This window comes from Manacus vitellinus, unplaced genomic scaffold, assembly GCF_001715985.3.
Source record: "Manacus vitellinus isolate BGI_N305 unplaced genomic scaffold, ASM171598v3 scaffold_47_pilon, whole genome shotgun sequence".
In the NCBI taxonomy this organism is placed as follows: domain Eukaryota; kingdom Metazoa; phylum Chordata; class Aves; order Passeriformes; family Pipridae; genus Manacus; species Manacus vitellinus.
Window position 1 is genome coordinate 5,719,755 of NW_021940585.1, and position 13,911 is coordinate 5,733,665.

The 13,911-nt window shown below is 49.8% G+C and overlaps 2 protein-coding genes across 2 annotated transcripts in view; one reads left to right on the plus strand and one right to left on the minus strand.

Moving 5' to 3' along the window:
• The window catches only part of HMGA1 (high mobility group AT-hook 1), a 10,299-nt gene extending 8,725 nt beyond the window's left edge, over window positions 1–1,574 (plus strand). The window contains exons 5-6 of the mRNA XM_029962513.1: window positions 1,171–1,283; window positions 1,546–1,574. Coding sequence (XP_029818373.1) covers window positions 1,171–1,283; window positions 1,546–1,574 — 142 coding nt within the window. The remainder of the gene's footprint in view (window positions 1–1,170; window positions 1,284–1,545) is intronic.
• The window catches only part of LOC103767222 (diphosphoinositol polyphosphate phosphohydrolase 1), a 14,781-nt gene continuing 1,914 nt past the window's right edge, over window positions 1,045–13,911 (minus strand). Inside the window, exons 2-4 of the mRNA XM_018079733.3 lie at window positions 8,202–8,246; window positions 7,399–7,483; window positions 1,045–6,540 (exon numbers count right to left, since the gene is read on the minus strand). Coding sequence (XP_017935222.1) covers window positions 6,371–6,540; window positions 7,399–7,483; window positions 8,202–8,246 — 300 coding nt within the window. The 3' untranslated portion in view covers window positions 1,045–6,370. The remainder of the gene's footprint in view (window positions 6,541–7,398; window positions 7,484–8,201; window positions 8,247–13,911) is intronic.

Genomic DNA, 13,911 nt, shown 5'->3' on the forward strand with positions numbered 1-13,911 from the left:
GAGCCGGGGCTGGGGTGGTGCAGGGGCTGCACATCCCCGGTGAAATCTCCCCCTCGCTCACTCCAGAGTGGGGGGAGGATGTCAGGGAGGCTGAGGGCAGCATTGTCCCTGCTCCTGGGGACAAGGCTCCTTCTTGACCTGGGTGGAAGGAGGGCCAGCTGGCGGGGGGGGCAAATTTTTAGCAGGCGAGGGGAGCTGAAATAGCAGCACAGGGTATTTGTGCCCCCAAGCCCAGCTGAGACAGCAGCCCCCAGCACATAACTGGGGAGGGCTCTGCTGAGCTGCTAAGCTCCCGTTTAAGCAGCTGAGAACAAGTGGCTGGATATCCAGCCAGTGCATCCCTCGGGCTGCTCACCCAGCCAGAAGTGCCGGGGTGGGGGCCGGGTGCCGCCGTCCCCGGGGGCACAGCCTCGCCCGCTCAGGCATTAACGGCGCCGTCAGCACAGATTAATTCTGCCCTGGGCGCCCAACACGGGGCTGACGTGCACCAGTCGCTGTGTTTTCCCTCACTGCAGCCTCACAGTGCAGGAGGAGCCAGGTCACACGCAGATCCCCAAGGGAATTTGCAAAGGGTGGGTAAGAGTTGGGTCTCCAGACCAGGACACATTTACTCTGCAGGGAGGTGCAGGAGCTCACCTTCGTGCCGCGTCCGCCCTGGCTGGGCCGGCAGTGCCACTGGCACTGTGGCGGGTGCTGGTGCTCTCAGTGCAGGTTCCACCAGGCCTCTCCCACTGCCAGGGGCTATTCCCACGGGAAGGACTCTCAGGAAGGACTTTGAGAAAGAACAGATTCAGAGCCAGGACCTCTTCTGCTCCACGAGGCTCTCTCCTTAAAATGCCCTGTTTTATTGCAGGGCCATCCCTGTGAGTGAGCCCATCTCAACACCAGGCTGTTGGTGACATCCCTCCAGTTCCTCTTCCAGGCTGTGACTGTCCCAGGCCACTGCAGGGACGGCTTTCTCCTCAGGTGACACTATTGCCTATCTCCAAGCTGACGTACGTGAGTAACAGCGCCGGGACAGACCAGGCTGGAGGCAGAGCCGTGTGAAATACTGGTGTGTTTATTGGTTGGCACTAGATTACAGCCCACGCGCTCGGCAAACTGGCATCCACGAATTTTATGGTTTTAACTTTTTACTTGACAGCTTCCCCCTTGCACACAACTCAACAGAGGAAACCCTTCCCGACAGGACCCCGACCGCCCGGCGACGGAGCGAGCGCAGAGCGGGCAGAGCCCTCTGGCCTTCCTGGAGACACTGCGGATGAAAGATCAGAACCGTGGAGGTATGTGCTACACCTGCCAGCCAGGATCAAGCAGGAGAGCACCTGCATTATCCAGAGGCTCCAACTGAGATCTGAGCCCTGAAGGAAACGGGACGTGTTTTCTACTGAACGTGTTTGACTTTGAGCAAAGGTGTCATAAAAATGAGTAAGAGAAAGTATCCACTGAAATGCTCCATTTCCAAAGTGCCTCTGCAGTTGTAAAGTGTTTCTGCAAACTATTTCACCTTAATTCGTCATAACCCTCCCATGTGAATTTCACCAGGAGAAAAGAAACACCAAGCGCTGGGGTGAAGAACGGAGACCTGCAGCCAGGAGAAGAAACCCAAACAGATTATGGGAATTACAAGTCCAAAACCAATCTCAAATTCACAGAGAACTGAGCATTTCACTTATGATTCACTGAAAACACTTGAAAATCTCAGGCTTCTTTTAATTCTAATAAATTAGCAAGTTTGTTCTCTACATCAGCTTTCTTCTTCCAAACTTGCTGACACTTCCCTGTGGAAGCCAAGTGGCAAGAGCAGCATAAGGACCTCCATGAGACATCCCAACCGACCCACCAAATCCCAACTGACCCCACATCTCAACCAACCACACATCCCGACCAGCCCCACCATGTCACACAAAGCAGGACACCCCAGGATCCCTCCAGGCTCTGCAGCAGCCCCACCCCAGGCCTGGACACTGGGATGACTCAGAACAGTGTCTGTGAAGGGTCAGAGCCCGTTTTCCCTCGGGCTGCTCACACCTGTCAGTGCCTGGGTCGGTGTCAGTCCCACTCAGTCAGGAGGGTGAGTTTGAAGGTACCAGCTCAGACACAAACCAGAGACAGGAAAGCCCTGAGGCTCTGACTGACCCTGGGGTTCCTATGGAGAAGGCTCAGGCAGACACGCTCACACCCGGCTCCGAGGGCTGCCAGGGAGCCCCAGCTACACAGAGCTCATGGAAAGACTGAGCAGCAAATAATGCAAAGAGATTGTTCCAGATCTTGAGATATAGTAAATATAAAATAGGACACACAGGAAGTTCAGCAAACACTCTTGGACCTCCCCACATTAATTTCTGAGGCAATTCTAGAGCCAATTTCTCAAGTATAACTTCAAAATTCCCACCTTCCCACCAAAAAGAAAAAAAAAAAAAGGGAAAAAACCCCGATGGACTAGCACCAAAAAGAGATTTTATAAATCTCCTAAATACAACTTTAGTCCAGTTCAGTTTCTTTTTCACCAGCTACACCTCTTGGTTATGTACAGACTCCTGACACTAACCCCAGTACAGCACTGCAGGATCTGCCCCCACCCCAGCCCAGAGCAGCTGGGTTAGTTCACTCCAACACCAGGAATGTGAGGATCACACCCTGTGCATGTCAGGGGCTCGGGGACAAGCCCAGGGGTGCTCCAGCCACAGGGTCACTGTGTCCCAGCAGAGCCACAGCCACCGGATGATACTGTTACTGAGCAGGGAAATGGAGCCAGGAGGGAAAACAGCCTGGGAGCAGGAGCAGAGAGGGCACTGGGTCACTCAGTGCTGCTGAGCATCTCTCTGGGATCAAAGCTCCTCCCACGGCAACCCCACCACTGCTGGGGGCAGGTTTGGCTAAAGAGACCGAGACCTCTGACCCTGCTCCGGCCACAGGCTCCGCTTGGGAGGGTCAAACCCTCAAACCAGTCACCCCTGTTGCTTTGCACAGGTCCAGCCACTGCATCAGGCTGTGTGAAAGCACAAACACATCCACTGGGGATAAAACAGTGGGTCTGAGAACAGGCAGGAAAATCTACAGCTCTTGTAACTGGGGCACACGTTGGGCCTGTGCAGCCTCCAGGATTTTGCTCCCCGGGAGCAACCGCACACTGCGGAATGCTGGACATGGTTTCTGCATGGAAAAGCTGAGGCCCAGAGCCCGTGCTGGATCCAGGAAGGGAACTGAGGATTCCTGACATTCCCTACCCACATTTTTAGCCACTGAATACTTTGTGTCCGCACAAGGGAAAAAGCATCACTTGCAGATTCCAACCCCTTTTCATTTCTCCCTTTACAGAGTTTGCTTTAAGGCACACTCCAGCTGAGGCTGAATGAGCTGCCTCCGTGCTCCATGGAGAGCAGGGAAGAGCTCACAGCATCCACCTACCAAGGAACAGACCTGCCAGCTCAGGGGGGCCCTACAACTGCTGCACCTCGTGGGCATCCCCTGCGGGACCCACCTCACACCAGTGCCCAGGGAGCAGAGCTGGGCTGAGAGCCAGCTGAGAACTGCTCTGAGGGGTTGCTCCATGTAAGGGTCAGGCCAGTCACGACATGCTGAGGTAAGAATCCCCCTATCCAATGCTACCAGCTCAGAACAGCACCAGGTTTAGCAAGGCTGGGAGCCCAAGGCTCATCCCACGGGGTTCAGCAGGGTCAGGACAATGGCCTCAGCACAGACACCAAGCAGCACCGGCCCAGGCTGCAGAACCAGACACGGGGCCGCCCTCCCAGCAGGTCCCCTGTCCCTCACACAGGCACTGACTGTCAGTCCCAAACCAATTAACACCAGTTGGGATAAAACCACTGCAATTGCTGGGGTCTGCAGCTGGACCAGCTCTAGAAAGAACCTCAGATGCTGAGGAAGACGGGAATGGTGTGGTGCAGGGAGAGCTCAGGGAGCACGGGGCTAAGGCCTGGTCTGAAATCTGCATCTCTTCAGTCAAGACTATTCCTGCCCCAGAAGCCATTTCCAGTTACAAGGCATAACATCAGCCACTCTGTGGGAACAGCATCAACTCATGCCACATTAAAACACTTTCTTGGCACAATTTATTTTTCTGACCCAAACAAATAAGCCATTAGCAAGTCATTAACAATATTCTACCCTATATTGTCAGTTTAACAGCCCTGTAAAAACATTTTTAGTTTAAAAACAAAAGTGTGCATGCTGCTGATATTAAAACTGCAGTTACTCTTTCAGGAGTACCAGCTGTTTTGTTGCAACGCGTTTCCAACATACTAATCTGTACAGAAGAGACCAAGACTCCTCGAAGGCAGTAGCTGGCTGTGTCAGGTGCCTCGCAGGGCGCGGGGACAGTGACTGTCGGAATTCCTTGTACACTTCCAGAGAGAATATTCAAGCCCTTTGAGAGTTTGGTTCAGGCTGACCAGCACAGAGTGAGAAAGGATTGTACATTCGTCTCTAAGTTGAAGTGAGCTGAACTGGTGTAATTTAGGCTCAATTCCAGATGCCCGGGTTTGAGCTACTCCTTGAATAATGGGCTGTTCCTTACGCGTGGTTTTCCATGTCAGCGATCGCTGGCACTGCTTTTGGCCTTGCTACTCCACACTGATGAAAGCAGGGAGAACAAGGAAAGGAACAGAAGAGGATCTTAAAATGAACAGCTTCTTGCCAAACCAGCAAGGATACCATTCCCCCTTGTCCCAGGCTCCATGGATATTTCTATCAGATTTTCATATTGTAAGCGCTTCTCGGGAAGAGAGAAAACTCCGGAACAGTGAGTGTTTATTAGAATATTTTTTGTTAAATAAAGAGAAGGAAAAAAATAAAGGAAAAAAAAAAAAAGAGCACTGCAGATTTAATTTCACATCTTGGCTCTGCTCTGACAAAGGAGAGGTTACTGAACTCAGCAACCACTTCTTGTCCCAAGCCAGGGATTAATTAATGCCCCTCCCAAAACTTGTACCTGACCCAACCCACCCCCCAGCCCCAACCCTTCCCATTTTATTTCCCAACTAGACAACACTGTTGGCAAATCAAGACAGCATGAAACTTACAGCAATAAAACAACAAACCCCCGTGTGAAGTGTGCCAACGCATCGGGGAGCTCTCCTGCCAGCCGGGCGTGCTCCCCCGGGGAATGCTGCCGGAGCAGCTGTACCTTTCACGGAGGGCACACTCCACGTGCGACTGTAAGTGCTGCAGAACCACAGGACAAGAGACCCAACACCTGAATGTTTCCTCCAGGACCTCTCCTCAGGACACACGTGGCTGTCCGACCGCGGGCTCGCGCGGCAGCGCTCCGTGAGTCCGATCCGATGCTTCAGCACGAATTCCAAGTCTCCAGCTCAGCACGGCGTAAGGCATGTGGACGAGAGAGACACGAGCAGAACGCAGCAGGAGCAGGGAACGGCGCTGGGGAGCCACACTGCAGTCTGTCTGTCTGCCCCCCGTGCAGCCCCGGCTCCCGCTGCAGACGCAGTCCGGGTTCTATCGCAGCGCTGCTGAGGCTGGTTGGTTTTGGCCAAGGGGCAAAGACCAACTCCTTGTGGTTTCACTCTGATGAAAATGCAGGAACATTGGCAGAAGCTGTCGGAGAAGCCACGGAGCTGCAGGGATGTCTGCAGGGATGTCTGCAGGGATGTCTGCAGGGATGTCTGCAGGGATGTCTGCAGGGATGTCTGTCTGCAGGTGATCCGAACTCTGCCCTCAACTTCAAGTGTCACTGCACTAAATTGGGAGATACTGGATGGGGAGTAAACTGGCCCAGCCACTAGCACTGTCACAGAACGTGTATTTTTAAAAAACAGAACAAAAGGCAAACAGATTAATTATGAACCCTTCTTTTCAGAAGCAGACCAGGATTAAAAAAATTCCCGCAAAATTAAAATGTTAGATCCTCCATCTAAAAAAAGTTTATACAGACGTGCTGCAAGCGACCCCCACATGGGTCTGAGCAGCACTTTACAGTACAGACTAAGACTTGAAGAGCTGATCTCACATTGAAGTCTTTTAATTAAAAAAAAAAAAAAAAAAAAAAAAAAAAAAGTGGCTCTGGCTGGGGTGACACGAAGGGGACACTCGGGACACTTCAGAGCACAAGGCAGAGGAGGGGCTGGCAGCCTCCAGGCCGTGGAGCGGAGTACCGGGAAAGGGGCACTTCATGCACAAAATGTATTTTACAAAATACAGATCCAAAAAAGCAAAAAAAGCCAATGAAAAAAAATCCCACCTTGCACTAAATTGCAGCACTCTGAACACTTGCTCTGCCCCAGGCGGCTGCCCATGCCTGGTGTGAGGGAGGAGGCATGGAAACGGGGAGGGGAGGGAAGTCCAGGTCTCAGTCTGGGTTTGGAAATGGCTCTGGCAGGGACGTTGTCAGTCATCTGATGTCGGACACGGAGCTCTCGGAGTACGGCGTGGTCATCACCGGGGTGCCGTTGTTGGCCAGGCAGCCTTGCCTCAAGGTTTCGAAATACGAGGCCTGCACTGGTTTATGATATTGCAGAACTTTTATGGCATCTTCTATCTTAAACCATTCCCTTTTCCTTCCTGGGGGCAAGGAGAGAAATCAGTGAGTGCCACAGAACGACATTGTCCTTTCCAGTCTGAACATTCCTGCTCCTGAGCTGCCATTCTCTGTCATGGGCACCAAGGCTGCAGGACTCACTTCACTGTGAGCAAACTGGCAGTGCAAAGGCACTGGGAAATTCCTCCTGGGATTCTCTGATCTTGAGGGCTTCCCACTCCAACCTCACACTGGTGGCTTCCCATCCCCAGGACAGGTGTTTGTTTAGGGTCTCCTAACTTGCATTTCCTAATTAACGCCCCCCCATTTATTTTGCTATTTCTGCAATTTCTATTCAAGTCAGATACTCATTTTAAGACAATCCACAACACATACCAACCACCACCCAATTTCTATCAGTTTGCAAGTGAACTTCAATTTCCTGAGGACAGCTCTCTTCCCATAAACCCCTTCCATACACAGTCTAAGGAGAGTCACATTCCAGGTGCTGCAGTGCAATCCCTCCTGGGAACAACAGGTTCATTTCCATTTGGGAATCCAATTTAAATGCACAGATAACAGGGAATGATTAATCCACACTGCCCACATATATTTCCTCTAGTCCCAGACAGGACAGCTCTTCATGCTCTTTGCTTTGCACCTTCCAGTGCAAGAATTAAACACAAAATTGCTGCAGAGACAGCTGGACAGTTATTTAGCTTCTCTTGGGCCACAGAGGTGACAAAAGCTTCAATTTGACCACAATTTTTTTTCCCAAGCAACCAAAGGACACACCACTGCAACCCTTCCTAACCACTCCCACAGGGATTCCAGGTCCCAGAGGGATGCTGAGCTGAAATGGTTTGTCTGCATCAGTTAAAGGCAGCGAGCACAAAGCTTACCAATATTGACAGAGTCCTCCCAGTCCTCCAACACTTCGGTGACGATAAGTACGTAAACATATGTCCTGTGCTTCCTGTCCCGGTTCTGCAAGGCAAGGGGAACAGAGTAACCACAAACCATTTTGGGCAGCAGGACAGGGGGGGACTGCAAACTGCCCCCCACGACCCTGGGGCACCCTGGGTGCAGCTCCTGCCACATTACAGCTCGTCTGTAGCCACTAAAAGCTGTTGTGTTTTAAATGAGAGGTCTGAAAATATTGTTAGGGACTGGAGCCATAAAGTGTAGTTCCTGATCTGTGGGGAAGTGCTTGGAGGACTGATGTGCTTATAAATCAGTTCCTCAACTGGGAAAAAAACACAGGGAAGATTTTTACACAACTCAGAAATTCCAGAGTCAGGGACAGAACAAGGGCAAGAGCTGTGTCTGGTACCTGCTGACTGTGCAGCACCCCCCAGGTGTGGCTGTGCACCCCACAGGAGCACAAACACTGCACCGGCCCCTCTGGGTGCTAGAGAAGGAGGGACTTTGCTCCCTGGCTGGGGGTGGCCTTTGGCAGCAAGAAGGGTATGAAGGCACCGAGAATATTCACTGTTGCACCAGGTATCACCAGTGATTTCAGCTGAAGTGCCCACTGCAATGATCAGAGTTGCTGAACACATCAGTGTGAGCTTTTATTTAGAGGGAACTTTGAAGTTTCCCTCCACACAAGCACCAGCTCACTTCACAACACCCTGCAGAGCCATGGTTACTCCAAGACAATGTTTTGCAACAAAATTTCACAGCTTTGATGTCTGAAACTTACCTCAAAAATTCCCACTAGTCTTCCTAACGTCCCTTTCACTCCAGCCTAGGGGAAGTTCAAAGAGAAAAGAAACATGCTTTAACAACAGCTCAGTACGTGTTTTCTACTTCTTGTGCAGGACCAGTTCCTTAGGACAGGAAGCAAATGCTCTAAAATTCTGTTCATCTTAAACCAACAGTCACAAGATAAGAGACAGAAATGTATCCCGAGTTCTAATCATCCATGCATTCCCAGGATTTTTTATCTTGTTTTCCTTTATTCAAGCAACTTTGAATTCAATCTGGAGGAAGAAGAAATATTTGAGGAGTTACTCCTTGCATACCAATACACTCCTCGTGACCAGAATCTCCTCTGCAGGTTATTACAGCCTGAGCACAGGGAACATTGGCTTCAGGGTATAGCAGTTTTAACTCCTCAAAATTATAGTTTAAGAAAGTAACTTTAAAGGACATCACTCACACCCTCAGAGCAACACGACAGCTCCCAGGTATTTCAGGGGTGTCCTGCACACTCCTGAAACCAGCCAACACAAACACACCAATGCTGTGATGTGGCCCCAACAGCAGCAACAAGAGGATTTCGGATATAACACGAGCCATGCTGAAACAGGACTCTTGAATCAAGCAGAGACACAAATCAAGAGAAGATCTAAGCAACAGTTCTGTCTTTTTGAAAACTACTGAGGATTTACCACTTCATCACACTTGGTGTCCCTTTTGGCACCTGCTCCTCCCCTCACAGCTGTTCTCAGCTCTCCGGGGCTGCACCGTGCAAACCCCAGCCCAACCTTACAGTCCCTCCTTTTTGACTACAGAAAGGGAAGACTTTGGTCCATGATTTAACAGGTCTGAACCAACCTGCCCAGCCTGGCACACGACCCAGCCACCACTGGGAAGAAGGGCCAGCTGTGTCTCCAGCAGCTGGAGCACACCCTGGACAGCCGAGGGAAACAGTGCCTCCTCAGAGGGGATACAGGCATCTCACTACATCGAGCTGCCTTTTTTAAAAAAAAAAGATGTTTGGGTGATGTTAATGACAAGACAAATTCTCTGTCCTACTGACCAGCTGCTGTACAGTCACGTGCCTTCAGAAAGGAAGAACCTTCATTAATGAGAATATATTCCTGGTTAAGTTCCAGCCTACTGAATGAACATTCACAGGTACAAAACAATCCAGCCACAGCACATCTCGGTGCTGCTTCCAACGGGAGCTGATGTGGAACTGCCCCAGGAGCAAAGGGTTTGCAGCTCCCCCACTACAATCAGTCACACAGATATATAAATCCTTTTGGTAATCCACTCACTGAGCTCTACTTCTAGGAAGAAGCTTTTCAGCTGAAGCTTTTCTGTTGGTTTTGGACACAAACTTTATTGTCTCCTCAGAATTTCTGCCATCCTGCTCAGCCTAGAGGTGCCCCACTGCCTCTGGCCCACGCAGCTATTTCTGGAGCAAACAGCAGCTCCCTGAAGGTCACTGTGCTGCACATGGCAGGGCTTGACCTTTGTGGGGGAGTGATCCCACCTCCTGAAACTGGGGCTGCTGACCTGGGCTCCCAAGGCAGCTGGAAGGCAAATGCTTCAAATACATTTCCCTCAAGGAACGCCTTCAGCAGTGGGATGTATTTTTTAGCAAAGCCACGTCCATCAGCCAGCAAGAACACAGGGAGGAACACGAGGTTTCCACCTTCACACCACACAGACACAAATGTGTTAAAAGGTGAAGTGTAATCCAATATTTCTGGTAAATAACTGTCTTAAGCCACTTCACTGGTTCCTGGAGAAGGCTGTTGAATTTCTGCTCTCCTTATCTACCTGTAGTCAACGAATCAAAAGCCAAGGATGTTGTTGTGATGGTTTATTGAACTCTCAAGCCTGACTAGAAATAAATTTATCTCCAGGCAACTAGCAAGCCTGGAAACTAAGGATGAATCCTGCCCAACCAGCCTCCCAGGTAGTTTATCCCCAGCTCTAGAGCTGTGCTTAAAGTAGCAGAGAGAGGTGGGGAGCCCTTCCTTCTGTGCTGGTAAAGGGAGATGATGGAAATAACTCTGTCTGCAAACCAGGATCCTCCTAATCTATCCTGCCTGGTCTCATTCACCCAAAAAGGCACAAAAAACAATGCCAAGGCAACCATGCACTGTAGAAAAATCATGTTGAATTACCATCAGACAGCTCGAAAAAGTGCCAGGGTTTGTTTCATGTAAGAACTTATCACATGCAGCTTAAATGGCCACATAAATGAATGGTTTGATTCAAACAAAACATGTGCTGATTTTATAGAGCAAGTCCCTCCCAAAGCCTGCAAAGCACATCAGCCACTGCTCCTGGGGGCCAATGCCTCTCTCAGCCTGTTTTTCTGGTACAGAGGATTTTAAAGACAACATACAGGACACCCAACACAGACTGACAGGATTGTCAGGCCTATTTTTGATAAAGCACTAAATTCCCACACCAACAGGAGAGCCTCTGTACAATGGAACAAACAGACATGCCAGTGGAATTCACAGTCTCACACAGGTTTCTAACACAAAAGTTGCCCAAGACACCTGAGAAAATAAATAGCTGCTGTCACTAACAAAGCAAGCTTGGTAACAAGCAACAGAACTGCTGGGCTCCTCTCTGGGTAAGCTCCACATGTCCTCCTTTCCTACGGGCCAACAGCATTTTCTTGGAGACTTAAAGCACAGTCACAGGCTCATCCAGGCCTGCAGCAGGGTCTCAATCTTAATTTGCAACAGGCGACTCAGGAATTTTCTCTTCAACAGTGAATGGACTGAGAATCCTCTGCCCCCCTGGGCTTGGCCATGAGTGTGGCAGGGGCAGCACAACTGACATGGGGACGTGTTCCCCCCAGGCACTGCAAGTGCTGCAGGTGGAGCCCATGGAGCCCTCCAAAACACATGGAGGATCCTAGGAGCATGCTAGGAGATGCTACTGAGCCCACCAGCAGGGCTGGGAGGGCACCAGCACCAACTGTTCCACCTGCAGGTGTGGAAACAAAGCAAGGCCATCACACGACAGGATTCCCTGGGAAGAGGCACATTCAGGCACAACAGAGGGCACACAGAGCTTCTTCCCTGCTTTGCTGATCCAAATCAGTGTCCAGTGGCTCGGGGAGTCCTCGCTGGAGGAAAAGGCAGCTCTGGCAAGAGCACATCAGCCACAGCCAGAGCCCAGGCAGCTGCCTGAGCAGCACACACTTCAAACCACTGCCGCACCCACAGGGGTGGGCTGGGGCTCAGGACAAGGAACAAAAATCCAGAGGAAATGAAGCTTTACTAGTTCTGCTGCTCATGGAACAACTTGTTTTAATAAAGAAAAATTACTGAAGACATCCAAGAACAGCAGGTTCAGGTTTCAAAGCTGAAAATAAGTTGGGGTCAGATGCAAAAAGCAGCCTGCAGCAACACCATCTGTTCCTCGGGACAGCTTTTATTTCCTTCCATCTGAGCTAAGGAAAATGTGGGTTGGAATTTCAGCTATTTCACTTTGCTCTATTAGGCTCAAAGCCTGCATCTACTACAGATTACTGCTGAGCAAGAGTACCGTGGTGGAACACCCAAATCTTTGCTCTCAGACCTGCACTACTGAAGGTGTAAATCCACCCACGAGGGCTGCGGGTTCAGACACGTTCGGAGGACGCCAATCACAGACCTGCTGGGCAAACTGTGCTGTCACTGCTGTGTCTCACAGAGGGCTGGACTCATTCATCTAACTCTGTACTGCATGAACCAGTGTCTGCTGCTACGCTTGTGAAATACAGATGAAACACCACGACAGGGAGAAGAACATTCTGACACCGCACTCGGTTTTATGAATTTGAGTACACAGGGTACGGGACAGTGACTCTGGGCCACCACTTACTCTGGGTATGACTAACTCTAGGAGGAGTTCAAGGCCCTCATCTTATCATTCATCCACGGTCCCTGCAGTATTTTTAAAAAGTCTTTGTATTTTAGCACTGAAAAATATCAATATTTGTATTCTAAATCACTAACAAAATACATGAAACAGTAAAGATGACTTATAAAGTATGTTTAAGAGGGGAAAAAAAAGGTCTAGTAACCAGATCAAAGTACTATGGACTATTTTGATATTGGCACCAATAGCCTGTTTGATCACAGGATCAAGCACAACTTCTCTGGCTTTTGACTCCCATGAAGAAAGCACGACAAACGCTCCTGCAATTTTATAAAATTTGACACTTACTAGGCATTTAAAGGTCAGGATGTGAAAGACGCTCCAAGTGAAAAATGAAATGGATTTCACAGATGAACATGCAGTGACTTTTTTCAAAGTCACTCTGTAATAAGTTTAATTTAAAGCATCTTTTTCTAAGCCATGTTCTTTACCAGTTGCTCACACCCATAAAACCCCCTTATTCCTAAGCAAAAAATACACCCCATGAGCACCAACACCTGTTTGGAAAGGGCACACACTTTCTAGAAGGTGAATTTCAGAGCACACCTGCAGTTCCCAGCTCTGCAGGACCGATTACAGAATTTCCCAACAACCTGTCAGGAATAAGAGGTTTTATTCTTAAAAGGCTGCTCTGACCCAGAGCGGGTGTGTTGTCTACTGCCACTGCCACAAACAATGCCCAAGAACTCCAGTCACTTCCAATTTCATGCAGACAACAGTGAGCATGACAAGTGTTGGTACCTGTCTACTTTAATACTCGTGCTGGCACAGATTAATACAGATAAGGACTACCTCAAACTGGGACAAGGACTTGGACTCAAACTGGGACAGAGTGATCACAGCCTTCACTCAGAATCAACATTTCTCTTTTGGCACAGTCTTCTAGAATTTGGAATATCAGAAAGAGGGAAAAGCTAGATATCTTTAGATGACAATTATCCCAGTAATAACATGGATAAACTCAAACACATACAAGGTAAATTTAAAAGAGTGAATGGAGAAGTTAAAAATCTTCATTTGGGGAAGTGTCTTTTGAAAAGAAAATGCACACCATGCAAAAGAGAATGAATTGAGAAGAGGCAGCCTACTGTCATCTTCAAAGGCCACAAGCAACAGGAAGGGTCACGAGTCTTTACAGCTCTTCCAACTGGCTCTTATTAAAAACTGGAAAAGGCATACCAAAGTCAGGGGAAGAAACTCCACACATTTCTTCCCCAGCTTTGAGCAGCATGGAAACCACCTTCTTTCAGAATAAAAATTACTTTGTGCTCACTGACATGGAGGAAACTGCATTTTCCCTCTCCCAACAGGAGCAGCAGACTGGACCCGTGCCCTCGTGACAGACACGTCTGTCCAGGAGAGAAGCAAAAACATCAAACCTACTCAGAAATCAGCCTCAGCTCCAAGCAGGCTGAAAAAGCCTGGATTCACATGGAAGGGAGAGCAGGGGTTCCCAGCTGGCACACACACCAGCTGCCCAGCACTGCCAAACCAGCAGCATGAGCTGGGGAGGTGGGTGCTCTGATCCTTCCCAGCACTCCTGTTCCAACAACATCCCCCCCCAGCAAACAGCTCCTGGAGTTTGAGGCTGGGGCTGTAGGGGACACTTCTGTGTGCAGACCCTCAGCAGCACATGAGCACAGCCTGTCTGGGGAAGGCCTCACACCCCCAGAGCTGCAGAGCGCCCAAGTCCTTCTGTCCCTGTCGCAGGCTGGGCCCTGTAGACCCCTCGGGAGCCCTTGTGTGTCAGACCCCTCAGGAGCCCTTGTGTCTCAGACCCCTCGGGGGCC